This window comes from Olea europaea, chromosome 8 (assembly GCF_002742605.1).
Source record: "Olea europaea var. sylvestris chromosome 8, O_europaea_v1, whole genome shotgun sequence".
NCBI classification, from domain to species: Eukaryota; Viridiplantae; Streptophyta; class Magnoliopsida; order Lamiales; family Oleaceae; genus Olea; species Olea europaea.
The window spans coordinates 568,068-583,231 of NC_036244.1; the positions used below are offsets into that span (position 1 = coordinate 568,068).

The following is a 15,164-nucleotide window of genomic DNA, read 5'->3' on the forward strand; positions in this document are numbered from 1 at the left end:
TTCCCCATCAACAGCTTAGGGTTTGTCATCTCCGACAACCCTTAAGGCAAAACAAAGGCCAATTCTACAATTGGCTCCCATGGCTTCGAAAACCCATTTTTCCAGCTTACGGTCGAGAAGTTGAACAGAAGAAATTTTCGTGAATGGGCTCAATCAATAAAATTGGTGATTGATGGAAAAGGGAAATTAGGATACCTGATCGGCGAAACGAAGAAACCATCCGATGCTGCACTTCTACAGAAGTGGAAATCTGAAAATTCCATGGTCATCGCATGGTTGGTAAATTCCATGAAACCGAATATAGGGAAGACCTACCTCTTTCTCCCAACTACGAAAGAAGTCTGGGAAGCTGTGAAGGAAACATACTTTGACTTAGAAAATTGTTCTCATATTTTTGAATCAAGACTTGATTGTGGAAAAGAAAGCAGGGAAGTAGGGTTGTTACTGATTATTTCATGGAAATGACATCACTTTGGCAAGAACTCGATCTCAACTGTGACGAAGAATGGAGCCGCGGTGATGATAGTGTCCGGTATAAGAAGAAAATTGAGAATGAACAAGTGTACGAGTTTCTAGCGAACCTCGATCGCAAGCTGGAGAACGTCAGGGGTCAGATTCTTGGCCAGTGACCACTGCCCTCCCTCCATGTGGTGTTCTCAGAGGTGCAAAGAGAGCAAACCCGGCAACAGGTTTTGTTGATTGAAGGATCCAATGGGCCAAGTGAGATCTCGACTCTTCTTATGTCCAAAGGAAATGGGCCAGAGATGGGTAGAAAATATGGGTCAACACTTAATGGCCCAATAGGTGATAAAAGCTTACTCACTGAACCCTCACGTGGAAAAGTTGCTGGGCTGGAAATAAATAATGGGCCTGAATTTATGGGTATGTCATCTAAGGGAACAATAATTGGGTCAGGCCAAAAACAGCAACGTGGTCAACCGTGGTGTGAACATTGTCGTAAGTCGGGACACAAAGAAGATACTTGTTGGAACTTACATGGGAAACCCACTGATTGGATGCCAAGACAGAACACTAGGAGTCGGGGATATCAAGCTGAGGCAAAAATTAATCCTGCTCAAAATGGTGCATTTCAACTCTGAACAATTGGAGTAATTCTACCAAATTTTCTCTAGTCTCCCAACTACTGGTTAGCCCTTTCCTAATGGTCCTTCAAGCTCTCTAGCCTATAAAGGTAATTTCTTAAGTGCCCTATGTACCTCAAAAGTTAAAACTCCTTGGATTATTGACTCAGGAGCATCCGATCACATGACGGACTTGTATCATCTATTTTCCTCATACTCAACCTGTGCTGGTAATGTTAAGGTCAAAAATTGCAGATGGCTTCTTCTCATTTGTTGTAGGAAAAGGGAGTATCAAGATCTCTAATTCGATAACACTTAAATCTATTCTACATGTCCCAAACTTGTCTTTTAATCTACTGTCTATTAGCAAGCAAACTAAAGACTCCACTTGCTCTGCCAAATTTTTTCCATCTCGTTGTCTTTTTCAAGACCTTTCATCGGGGAGGACGATTGACAGTTCTAAAGAATGTGAGGGGCTGTACTATTTTGAGGAGGCTGATAGGATTAAACGGTGTCAAATTGCAATTTGTGAGTCTGCATCTATCTCTAGATATAGTGAAATTCTATTATGGCATTATAGACTAGGCCATCCCAATTTCCAATATTTAAGACGTGAAATCCCTTCAATACATTTGAATAATAATTCAGTTGATTTTCAATGGGAAAGCTATGAATTTGCGAAATATGTTCGTACCTCTTACCCATACTCGATATACAAACCATCTAAACCTTTCATCATGATTCACAATGACTTATGGGAACCTTCTCGAACTCCTGATCGTACACACATGAGATGATTTGTCACATTTATAGATGATTACACTCGAGTCTGTTGGGTCTACCTACTAAAAGAAAAATCTGAGGTTCGCTCCGAATGGAGAGAAGCAGTAATGGAAGAAATGCGAGCTTTAGAAAAAAAATGAAACTTGGGATATGGTGAAATTACCAAAAGGCAAGAGACCAGTAGGCTACAAATGGGTGTTTAATGTGAAATACAAAGCTAATGGGATGATAGAATGATATAAAGCTTGTTTGGTGGCCAAAGGGTATACATAGACCTATGGTATTGACTACATGGAAACATTTGCACCAGTGGCAAAACTGAACACTATTCAAGTTCTCCTATCCCTAGCTGCCAATTTGGATTGGCCACTCTAACAAATGGATATTAAGAATGCATTTCTGAATGGAGAATTAGAAGAAGTCTTTATGACAGCACCACCAGAATTCGATGAAAGGTATGGAAAAGATTGGGTATGCAAATTCAAGAAATCTTTATACAGTCTTAAGCAGTCACCAAGAGTCTGGTTTGATAGATTTGCAAAGGTGTTGAGGAATGAAGGATATTAGCAGTGTCAGCCAAATCATACCATGTTTTTTCAACAATTGGTAGAAGGAAGAATAACAATTCTAATTGTATATGTAGATATAATCTTCACTGAAGGCAATGTAACTGAGATGGGCAGACTAAAGACAAAGCTGGCCTCTGAATTTGAAGTAAAAGATCTAGGACCGATGAGATATTTCTTGAGTATGGAGGTAGCAAGATAAAAAACGGGCATTAATGTTTCACAAGGAAAATAAATTTTCGACCTTTTAACCGAAATAGGCATTTTTGGATGCAAACCAAGCGACATCCCTATAGATGGAGGAAAAAGAACAGAGGACACTGGGAAACTAGTTGAAAAGGAGAGATATCAACGATTAGTTGGTAAGCTAATCTACTTATCACAAACTAGACCCGACATTGCTTTTCGGTCAGGGTTGTAAGTCAGCATATGCACTCTCCGAAGGAAACACATCTAGAAGCAGTATACAAAATTCTCAGGTATCTAAAAGGCTCCTTTGGAAAAGGATTGTTCTTCAAGAAGAATGAAAAGAGAGATGTAGAAATATTCACAGATGCTGATTGGGCTGGATCAATACAAGATAGAAGATCAACTTCGGGTTGTTGCACCTTTGTATGGGAAAATTTGGTAACTTGGAAAAGTAAAAAACAGAATGTAGTAGCAAGAAACAGTGCCGAAGTAGAATTCAGAGCTGCTGCTCAAGGAAAATGTGAAGGACTATGGTTAAAATTTTTTTAGAGGAATTAAAAATTGGAATGGAACTACCTGTGAAACTCTATTGTGATAGTAAAGCAGCCATCAGCATTTCACTCAATCTAGTCCAACATGATCGAACAAAGCATTTGGAAATCGATAGACATCTTATCAAAGAACTAAGAATTAAGAATTACAGATTCTGAATCTGTAGGAATTTGTAAATTATGGTAAGATATCAAAATCTTTCCTTAATCTTCTTTCCTTAATATATGTATATTGATATATTTTATTTGATAGGTAGTTATTATTCTCCTAAATTAGGAGATTGTTTTTTCCTTTTTCACTTCCATTATTGTACTATATAAGAATGTAAGTTGTAGGTTAATAATAGAGAAATACAGAAAACAATTCTGATTTCCGTCTGCAGAATCATTTTTAGCATATATGACGTTGGGAATGTGTATGCATGCATTATCTGGACATTGTGATACACTTTAATCTTGGGAAATTTTAGCCTTGCACAATGTTTATGTTATAAATTTGTACAGGTAGTCTATGATGCTCCAACTCGGGTATGAGTATCGGGTACGGGAATGTATCTAAATGTCGGATCTTTTATATTTTAAAATGTAGGATATGAGGATATGGCTAAAAAGAGTCTAAATTTTGAACACGGGTACGTGAATATGTTTTTCAAACTTCAATTTTTTTATTAACTCGAGATGTTATTTTGAATAGACCAAAATCAACTGTTCACAAAGAAGGAAATAGTATTGAATAAGGTGTTAAGACGAATAAAATAGAATTTTGAGGTTTATTTTTCAATTATGAGAAGTTAATTATTAAGTGTTATATAAAATAAAAAATGAGGGACTTAATTGTAATTTGGATTTAGTGGAGCACTAAATAGTATTATATGGAACATTTTTTTAGTTTATACAAACAAAACCCTAAACCACCGATAGAGAGAGGGAAAGAAGGAAAAAAGAGAAAAGGGAAAGAAAAAGAAAGAAGAAGGGAAAATCTAGTGTCGTCGCCTTTTTCCACCCTCAGATGGTAGTGCTAGGTTTTAGAGAGTAGAAACAGAAGGAAAAAGAAAAGAAAAAAGAAAGAAGAAGTAAAAAACAATGAAATGTCCGGTTAACACTTGGAGGATTCGACACATATCCCATACCCATACACATGTCGTGTCGTGCTCGACACGGGTACTCCAACCATTTCGAAGAGTCCGAGCATCAAAGTAGGTAGCTAGTGTCCCTTCATCTAATTTTTATAATTCATTCTGCAACTAGGCAAGCTAGGATCTAGTTCTTGATGCTATCCTAATTTCATAACTGTTTGTTTTGATTATGGAACAGTTATGGAATAGTTCAAAAACTTATGGGGAGCTCGACAGGAGTGTTCATTCTTGATCTATATTTTTTCTGTACATTTTGTTTGCATTTTTCTGAAGGAGTGCTTTCTTAGTTTCTATTTTCTAAAGATCCTCAATATTTCTGACTAAGCAAGATAGCCTTGCATGTTTTCTGGGTATTTTTGGTGTGTGCTGTCAAATGTTTTTCTTCTTAATTAGTCAGCATCTTCTACTCTTTGTTTTTCTCCAAGTGGATTCGACTTAGGCATCAGTTTCCTTCCCTTCAATTAATGGTGAAGTTGGCATTTGTTTCCTATTGCAGTTAGTGTAAAGTCTCTAATGATAGTTTGCCACTTATCCCCCTGCGCCCCCCCTCCTCCAAAGCATTTATTACATAGTAATAGGGCTTCCTGCTTATCTAATTTTTCCCCTTAATAATCAAACCTTAACATGGTACTAGAGCTCGTGTAATCCTTTTCCCTGAGAATGGTGGTTAAACCATTCTTTATTGACTTCCTTGACCAATCGTTAATATCATTGAATTGTTATCGTTACGTGATGGTGTTTTGATTAAATGATATTATTTGATATGTCTATTCACAAATTGTTATGGTTAAGTACATGGTTTGGAATATGGCTTTGGAGCCCATGAGTATCCAACCAGTGGAGTGTTCGAGGTTGAACCAAGGAGTTGCCCCGGTTTTACTTTTAGGCGCTCAGTCCCTTTGGGCAGAACTAACATGTCTCGTTCAGAGTTGCAGTTGTTTATGGAGCAAATTTCCAGCAAATATCACGGGGACACATACCATTTGATTGCCAAGAATTGCAATCATTTTACTGAAGAAGTATGTTTGCTTCTAACTGGAAAGCCTATCCCTGGGTGGGTGAATCGCCTTGCCCGATTAGGTGAGGAGGAAGATTGTTTTTGCACTTCTTACATAAATAGTTGAAGCACTGGTTTGAAGTTGTAAAATTCTCATATGAAAAGCTTATCCATGGGAAAAGTAATATTTGGACTTTATCGGGCATGAACTTGTAGTATTTGCCAATCTTCTAAGATTAAAGACATTAGGGGTCCTCTTATGTGTCATTTGGTGCAAATCAGTAGAATTTAAAAAGTATGAATTCTTATTCTAGACATGTAGAAGTATGTTTATTGGTACCTATAGACATGCATGCACGCCATGAAATGATTATTATCTACATGGGTGGAATAGCTGTAACCTATAATATTACCAGCTTTATTTTCTATCTTACATAATTCAAAATTGAAATTTCAGGCTCTTTCTGCAACTGTATACTGCCTGAGAACATTCATGCAACGACAGTCAGACATGTACCTGATCATCTTACATATCCAGGCAAGTTTCATCTTCTTAGTTTATTTCTTTCATTCTCTATTCTCTCTCTCTCTCTCCCTTTTTTTTTTTTTTTTTTTTGAATTATCCAAATTATCAGTTACTATCAATATAAGAATGAAAGGATTTAAAATACTATCAAATGTCTATTCCAGTTGTGAATTGGAAGACAATGTAATGGTGAAATACATAATTTACTACTTTACACTTCTAATAAGATTGCCTGTCATGAGTATCAAATTGATAAGTAACACCCGTGGATTTAATTAAACAAATAAACAGGACAGAAATTAAATTTCTGTATTGATTGAATTCTGAATTACAGCAAGAAAACAAATGCAATCAGCCATTCGAGAGGGCTCTAACTCTTCACAATATGACTTCACTTACTATTTTTCATACCTATTTTCCTCCAACTCTTCTCTGTTTATATATACTTGTACTGATTTGCTATCCCCTTTCTACCCCTCTAACAGAGTTTGTTGCCGCCCCAGTCTTCATCGATCTTCTTGATCCTTCTAGAATATTTTTATTTATTTGGGTCCATTAAGTACCCGTCACCTCAAAATCTCATTGTCCTCAAGGTGAAAGTTTGGTTCAACTTCGAAATTCAGGATTCTATATAACTGAACCATTTCTTTGGTGCAAATGTTAGAATTGGGATATTTTAATCCATAAGCAGTTAAAAAGTTCCGGCGTCGACCACCTATGTTATCCATACAAATCCCATAACTGACCACACCCCTTTGCCGGCTTTCCAATAAAATGAACACAGCCATCGAAATACAATGGTGGATAGTACCACAATTGATCTGCAACGCGATCTCCTCTTCTTGTGCAATATGCCCTTTTATGGACTTTTGCGTCCTTAATCCGAACACCAAATCAATTAAAAATCCAAATTTATCACCAACCTCTTCATCAGAACCTAGTACTTCCAGCTCGCACTTGCCTGCTGTGACTTTGCTGTCCTGCTCCTCCTCCTCCTCCTCCTCCTGTTCTCTAATAACCGGAATTTTGCAACTCTTTATTCCTACACCGATGCCAAGTTGTGAATTTCTCATGGCAGTAATAGCATAGCCCCTTTTCTCCCTTAGTTTTGATCTCTGAGTCCGTTAGTCGCTTGTAGGGGATGGTTGATTTGGGAAAAGGGTTTGGTCCATTTGTACGAGTTGGGATAAGGCTTATAGGAACTGTTGGTTTGTTGAATTGGCTAGGGAATCGAGGTGGGTTTGGGTTGGAATATGTTATTCCTTTGGGTTTAATTGGGCCAGAATTCCATTGGCTCACTTTGGTTATAAGATTTCTATCCTCTATCATTTCGGCCACATCAATGATTTGCTCCAAGACTAAAGGTCTAAGTTGGTGGAATTCGGCCCTTATCTCAGGTTTTACCCCATTTAAGAAACTATATCCCTAAAACTCCTCCAATACTCCATTCAATGGTGAAACTAGATTTTCGAACTGTTGGTGGTAATCTCTTACTATGATGATTTGCAAGATTACCAGAAATTGGGTGCTCAGAGACCTATCCTGTGAAGGGCGAAACCTTTGCAGCAATCAAACCTCTACTTCTTCCCACTTCTTCATCAGCTTCTGTCTCCCTTCCCACTTGAACCATGCAAGCGTCTTGCCATTGCAGCCCATGGCGAAGGATTCGAATTTTTCCTCCTCCGGCATCCGATTGATGCCGAAATATCTTTACACACGATAACCCACCCATCAGGGTCAGATCTATCGAAGAATTGGCATATCCAGCCAACTTATACGAGAATCCCTTCTCCAATCCTATACTGAACTGCCTCCTTTATACCAGCTGTCATTTGGTCTGAATTGGGTAGCTCAGCTTCATCAGAGGTTGCTGGTGTTTTCTCTGTTGCCACCCCTTTTTCCTTACAGTTCATCTCCTAGTTTTAGCAATGATGCAGTAGTGTTTCCAAGTTCTTCATCATGCCGGAGTGTATTAGTTGGAACTCTGCTCGCAATGATTCCAGGTCGGTTTGAAGCTCTTGGTGGTTGCTATCTACTTTCTTCTCTAAATAATTCACCCTATCAGTCATGGTGAGGTGTTGTGTGTTGATTTGGATGCTTTAATGGCACTTTGATAAATATCACCTGTGGATTTAATGAAACGAATGAACAGGACAGAAATTAGATTTCTGCATTGATTGAATTTTGAATTACAGCAAGAAAAGAAATGCAATCAGCCATTCGAGAGGGCTTTAACTCTCCACAATATGACTTCACTCACTATTTTGCTTACCTATTCTCCTTCAACTCTTTCCTATCCTACAAGCTACTTGTAAATTGTAATTGATTTTCCCTCCCCATTCTACCCCTCTAACAGAGTTTGTCGCAGCCCTAGTCTTCACCAATTTTCTTGATCCTTCTAGAATATGTTTATTTAATTGGGGCCTATCACAAACACCCTCCAATTTCTAGCTCAAAAGTTGGCCACAGACAGTTGTATCTAGAAATTCCATCTATAATTTCATAGTCTCTGATAACTCCATAAATAATTTGTTTAAATTGAAATCCTACTCTTCTAAGTCATGTTTATGAAAGCTGTGATTATATATTGCTTACTCATTTCTTATACTTGTCATAATGTTTATGAATACAGAAGATGGATCAGATTCTGGCTCATCTTTATCGGCGGAGTGTGAAGAGGAGGATGTAGATCATCATCTGCTGACCACACCAAATAGTGACGTCTCCTTTTTGAAAGGAAAACCAGTCAGGCTAGCAAAAGATATGCTTTGACTTTTATTTGTATTCTCGATCAAATTCATTTATTGTTGTATTGAGCTCGTGTTGTCTGTCTGTACTAGTAGCATGTAAATCTTCTTTCTATACATTAAAAACACGTGTTTCAGCATTTCTAGGCTTGGCGATCATATAAGCCTCGGGATTCATGCTCTCAAAATATACTTAAGAGGACCTGAGGTTGGATTTTGCACATGTAACACTGATTTTTGGTCTATATGTTGTGCTGTTTGGATGTCAAAATGTGTGAATGTCTTGAAAACGCCACAAGTTCGATGAGAATTTCATATTTCAAGGAAACATTTTCTACGATGGGACTAAATTTTAGCCGACATATTTTGATAGGCTTAAATATTTGATATGCCAACTCATGAGATTATAATGCGATTAATACTTCGGTATCTTGAAAATAAGTTTTCGTGTGTGTAATATAAACATAAAACATAAGTAGATAGAGTTAGAAATGCAAACATTATGAAGTCATGTCAAGGATGTTCTAAAGTTATGTTACATTCCTTTCGTGCAAGTACCTTTGGCACTACATGGTTTCAGGATAAAATTCGTATGACTCAAAGTAAGTTCCCTTCTGTAGGCACAATGATAGTGTGTTATAGAATGAGACTTTGTCGAGTTGCCAAAATGTATTGAAATATAGTATGAAATATAGAAAGAGAATTTTTCCAAATTATGTATTTTCCAAGTTGCATCTATAACTATGAAAACAACTTCTTGTTATAGGGACAAATTTAACCTCTACATTCATGAAAGTAAATCATATTTAATTATAAGTTACAATCTAAATTAAAAGTTAATAATAAAGATCAAAAGTGAAAATTAATATTTCTTGTGAAAGTTTAAAACTTTTAAAAAATATTATAATAATTTCTCAAAAGTTTTAAACTTTCAAATATTTAACTATATATGGTAACATAATATTGTGAAATAAGTGTAGGTGTCTTTTGGATTTGAATTCTATCCAGTGATATCATTTTTCATTCGATGAAACCATAACGAACTAAATCTTGAATTGGGTTCCTTTCGTCAAATTTCAATTGTTCCATATACAATTTCGATTTAGACTCAGTTCATAGTTGGTAACGTTGTTAATGGCTATTCGCTCTGATCTTAATTCTAATAAAAGTCTCTAGAGAAATGGTCCAATTCCACAGCCATGGCCTCATGGCAATGCTTATATAGGTAAGTCCTTCAAGGATGTATGTGACCCACACTTCGTGAGAATTCTCGTCTCGATAATCATTTCGAGTTAAATCTTACTAACATGACATTATTATTAGCACTATCACCATAAGGATGAGCGCACAAAAATAAAATAAAATAAAATAAAAATGGTACTGTTACGTGTTATCATACTTGGCCAACCTACTTGGGCCTATGGCCCACTCAATCCGAGCCACGTGGCACTCTAGCCGAGGTGGCATGTATGGCCGATGCCCTTCATGCCGAGGCTCATATACTGAGGTCTTGAAAGTAGCCAAACTCCATATACCGAGGCCTGTGAAGATTTCTGAAGCCCTGAATCGGAAGTACTACATGAGCGATAGAAGCCTCCGAACCATGAAGGAACGTCTTCCATGATCACCTCTCCCAAGAGATCTTCTATATAAAGATCTTGTTTGATTGATTGATGAAACGTTTATCATGAGTGCATATGTCAAGTCTTATCACTAGCATGTGGGTTCTGCACAAGCAATAAATGCGCAGCAAGCTAGCAAGTCAAGGATGATGCCTAAAATTTGATGTTTGAATTAAGGAGATGAGGCCACGTGCCCCCTCATCTAAGGGTTGCCATTTCACATGTAACACTATAAATACTTCCCTTTTATAACATTGAAGGGCTAATGCAAGAATCAATACAAGAAACTACATTTTTACTCTCTCTTTCATATTATCTTACAACACAATACGAGTTCATATATATTTACATGCACATTAATGAGCACCGATTGGTAATTATTGTACAATCGGATTAAGAATATACCGTCGAATTTCGAATGTTCTCGTCCCACGTCGTTGCGCTACTCCCACGCCCCTGATCCGTTTGTTCTAGACCGTCCACGTGTCTTAGCATGTAGGACCTTCGCTCACGTGTGCGCGAGTGGGTCCGACATCTGTTGGCAACACTTTTTGGGGTCAACAGGTACTATTACAAGTCATTTAATGAGAGTTGTTTCTACCACATTGAAAATTCTTTATGGGAACTCCAATTACAACGATTGGGTTGCTTCCGGAGGTGACTCCCTTAGAGTTTAAATTCATCCCCCTCAATGACTTATTTATATCCATTTTAGACTATATTCATTCACGTCTCTCTTGGACAATAAATTGTTCAATCAATTTGCAAAGATAAATTTGCAAATATCTTATTTTCCTCCTGCATATCTGGACGTTTGCAAAGTAACCTAAGAACTTTTCCAAAATATTAATATCACATATTTAATTATAATAAGATAACTTTATGAAATTTTTTATATTGGCATCTAATAACATGTTTGGGCGGATACATCCATTGAGCTCTTGCATTTCGTATTCCAAAAAGGAAAAGAACATTGGTGTCATGAATCTATGAAGTGATTTTCCCTTCTTTAAAAGTTAAGCTAGACACTGAAATGGAGCAGCTCTCAACACAGTATTGCATGCCATACCCAACTACCTCCTCTTGACCAATGTAGGAGACTCCAAGAATCTCTTATCGATACAACAAACAGTAGTTCCTCCATGCATTATGAAGTTAACTTTTTGTGTATACAACTAGTTACGCACTACAATTATTCCTTACCCTTAATAGATTTTGAATTTAATTCATTGCCATACATACTTACAGCAGGCAATTTGTTATATGAAACTTGCAATTTCATCAAATTTAAATTGCACACTTGGGGTACGTACACTGGCTAAGAAGATAGAAATCAAGAGTTCCTTTTTACTTTATAACTTGATCACAGTTACGTTGAGTTGTGACAACTCATCATAAATTGTAGTAAGTCAACCTCTATGAGATGGATGATTTCTCCTGGTTGCTGGAATGAGATTTTGGTTTGACATACAATGTGATACATGGGGTAGTCAGAGCTTTAGTGACTATGGATGAGTTAACAAATTTGAACAGCGGAATAATACTTGGCCATAGTGGAATTTTTACTATAAGGAAATAATCTACATAGATAAGAATGTTTCAAAGGACGACATTTGAAAGCCAAAAATATAGTTTAGATTTCTTCAATAATTCCCAAAGTTACTAGAAAAGTTAATGTAGACATTTAGCTTCGATGGGTTCTTGTAATTAAGTTTCAGGGAAAGAGGCTAAAAGATGTGTCCGATCATGCTCAAAGAGGTTTGGTTTGTGTTACAGGTTCTCTCCTTTATAATTTATTTATTATTATTATTATTATTATTATTTTAATTAGTTTTCATCAAGATTGCAGCTTCAAGCCAAATGATAAATTAATATTTTGATCTAAGACCATGAACACCATTAGAAAATCTGAAAACCTAATTTTTCTCTTCAGGCTTCAATACGGAATGATTAATTAAAACTTGCTTAACCTACAGGAAATATAATTTATAGAGGAGCAACTCAGCCTAATTTTACAAGTAATAACCAGTGTCCAAAATGTCAATTTAGCTATGTACATGTAATCACTAATGTATTTCAGAAATGATTATGAATAGAAAAACAAGCAAATTACCACCCATTTAATAGATGTATCACAAGCAACAAAAATTGTCTATATACAAATCACCAACAAGACTTTAGATTGTTGAGAAAAGGGTGATTTGTGTATAGATTATTAATTAAAATAACAAGTATGAACAATATAATTCAACAATAATATAAATATAAAACATAAGTAGATAGAGTTAGAAATGCAAGTTTTAGGGAATCATGTAAACGACGCTATTCTAAAGACGTGTTCCTCCGTTTCGTGTGGATACTTTTGACACTATATGGCTCCAAGATAAAATCCATGTAGTTCATAGCCGATTCTCTTTGTCATGGGTACAATCATATGAAGATAAAGATTGAGACTTTATCGAGTTGCCAAAATATTATAGAAAGATAGTGTGAAATATAGAAAAAGTATTTTTCCAAATTATGTTATTTTCAAGCTGCATATAAAACAATGAAAACAACTCCCTTTTATAGGGACAAATTTAACCCTGACATTCATGAAAATAAATCATATTTAAGTATAAGTTACCATCTAAATTTTGAGATTTAAATATCAAAATTGAAAATTAATATTTGTTGTTGAAGTTTAAAACTTTTAAAAAATGTTACAACATTTACAAGAAGGGAACATCTCATTAAATATTTTTTAAATACTTGGGTGAACCTAAACTCTAACAATTATTTGAGTGCTGTATTACAATATTATTGTGACCCAACGATAGTAGTTAAATGTTTAAATGTTAATTGAGAACAGCATTCGATGCATCGAGGTTTGCGCCTAAAAACATACAGGACTTGCACATAGTCTCACAAAACTAGAATGACAGCTTTAAAGAACAGAAATGTAGAAGATCATAGACAAAGCAGCATATGGCCATGAGAAACTCTTTTTCCAACTTTATAACTTAATAACAAAGCATACATGATCTATATGAATGGCCATCACAAATTTCCAATTGTTGCCTCAACACTTGGTCAAATATACAGAAAATCGTATTAGTTGACATCCCAACCGCAAAAGGGTAGTTACACACAGTTTTTAGCCCACCATTAAGCCAAGCTGCTCATTATCCAAGCACTTAGCAAAACAAACTTCAACACGTGTGTTGACACATAAAAATTCAGCCCAAATCGAACGGCCCAAGGAATGAAGCCCAATTGGAGGATCCCCAAATCAGATAGCCCAAAGAACGAAACCCAATCAAACAATTCAAGATGAAGGCCCAAATAGGGAGGCTCAAGAACGCGATAACGCCGTTGACCAAGTTTGCAAGTCGCCCAGAATCTGAGCGAATGGAGTGCCATGCAGTCGCCCAGAGCTGTTACTTTATTCTCGCCCAAACCTTCAAGTCGCCCAAAGTCTTAACAAACATAAAGCGTTGTGGTTATCAAGAAATGCAGTTATCAAAGCAGTTATTAAAGCAGTTATTAAAGCAGCCCTATCACGTTCCACGATTCAAGGAATTCAATCGAAAACGGTTGAACGACGAAGAGTAGTGGCAGTAGTTAAAAAAGGCAGTTTTCATGACAAGTTGGCCATTATGAGGAAAGTGGGCAGTTGCAGAACGATCAAGCGATTTTTAGGCGGTTGATCACAAAAAAGATCATCCATGGAGTATAAAAGGGAGAAAAGACCTAGAGCAAAGGACCGAATCAAAAACTCTCGAACAGAGAATATGTAATTTTAATTTCCTTAGCTTAGACTTAAACACTTTTTTCAGTAACTCGTGTGCTTGCACCCCTTGGAGGCATTTTGTTTTTAATTTCCAATCGTAAAGTTATCGCCAATAAAAGAACACCCCTTTTTGGGACTTTGTCTCAAGAGGTTTGTCCCTTACACAATTGTCTGATCCCTTTTAATTGTTAACGATTAACCCGCGCGAAATAATTTGGCACGCCCAGTGGGATAGTGGTGTTTGGTGTTGAAAGTACAAAAGGTGAAACAATATGCCTCAGAGATCCGATAAGGAAGCAGCAAGTCAGAGAGGAATCCAGTCTGTGATCGAGCGATATGAGGAGCAGCATGCCTCTCCACGAACAGATGGACAGAATCAGAGCAGTAACAGTCGTTACGAACCAATGACGGAGTTGAGTCCTCGAACCATGCGTACATTACTTGGAGAACTCACACAAGACGTTGTTGAACAGGTAAATCTTCGAAGTATTCGTAATATGGAAAGATTTACCCAAAATAGGAATGCACACTATGACAACATGGCTAAACAACTAAACACTTTGAACGAAACAATGAATAAGTTAGTAGGCCAAATATGTCAACCAGTTATACTTCTTGCAAATCACTTTCAAATTAGGACAATTGTAGGACATAATCCCTCAGTCCTAAATCCGAATCAAAGGGTAGAACCACTTTCTGGTCCCTCTACTTCAAACCATAGGGGTACTGCAGTGCCAAATCAGAACAATGGTAGTGGTATGCCTGACTTGGGGGGTAATCCAAACATAAGAGATAATGTCCTAAACAATGGACAGAATACCCCACGTGTTAATGAGGGAATAGATGTTCAGGCTAATGGTAATGGCCCTAATCATGGTAACTTTGTTGCCAATCAAGGACTAAACATCAGGCCTCATGCAAATCAACCGGTAAACCAACCTATAGGAATTCCATATGATCCCAACGTCATGTTGAGGAATCAGATTATGGAAATCGTATAGGATCAGATGGCTTTTGGGGTGCGTCCCGTCATTAGGTCGACGTACACAAAGTCATATCCTGATTGGGTAGACCAAGCATATCCATGGCCTAGAGGGTACAAAGTGCCAGAATTCTCACTGTTTACCGGTTTAGGAGAGGTGTCTACTCTAGAACACATAGGGTGATTCACATTGTAAAGTGGTGATGTGACC

The 15,164-nt window shown here is 36.9% G+C and overlaps 1 protein-coding gene across 1 annotated transcript in view; it reads left to right on the forward strand.

Moving 5' to 3' along the window:
* The window catches only part of LOC111398457 (deSI-like protein At4g17486), a 12,257-nt gene extending 3,409 nt beyond the window's left edge, over positions 1–8,848 (forward strand). The window contains exons 2-4 of the mRNA XM_023025360.1: positions 5,100–5,387; positions 5,762–5,842; positions 8,463–8,848. Coding sequence (XP_022881128.1) covers positions 5,100–5,387; positions 5,762–5,842; positions 8,463–8,602 — 509 coding nt within the window. The 3' untranslated portion in view covers positions 8,603–8,848. The remainder of the gene's footprint in view (positions 1–5,099; positions 5,388–5,761; positions 5,843–8,462) is intronic.
* The last annotated feature ends 6,316 nt before the right edge of the window (positions 8,849–15,164 follow it).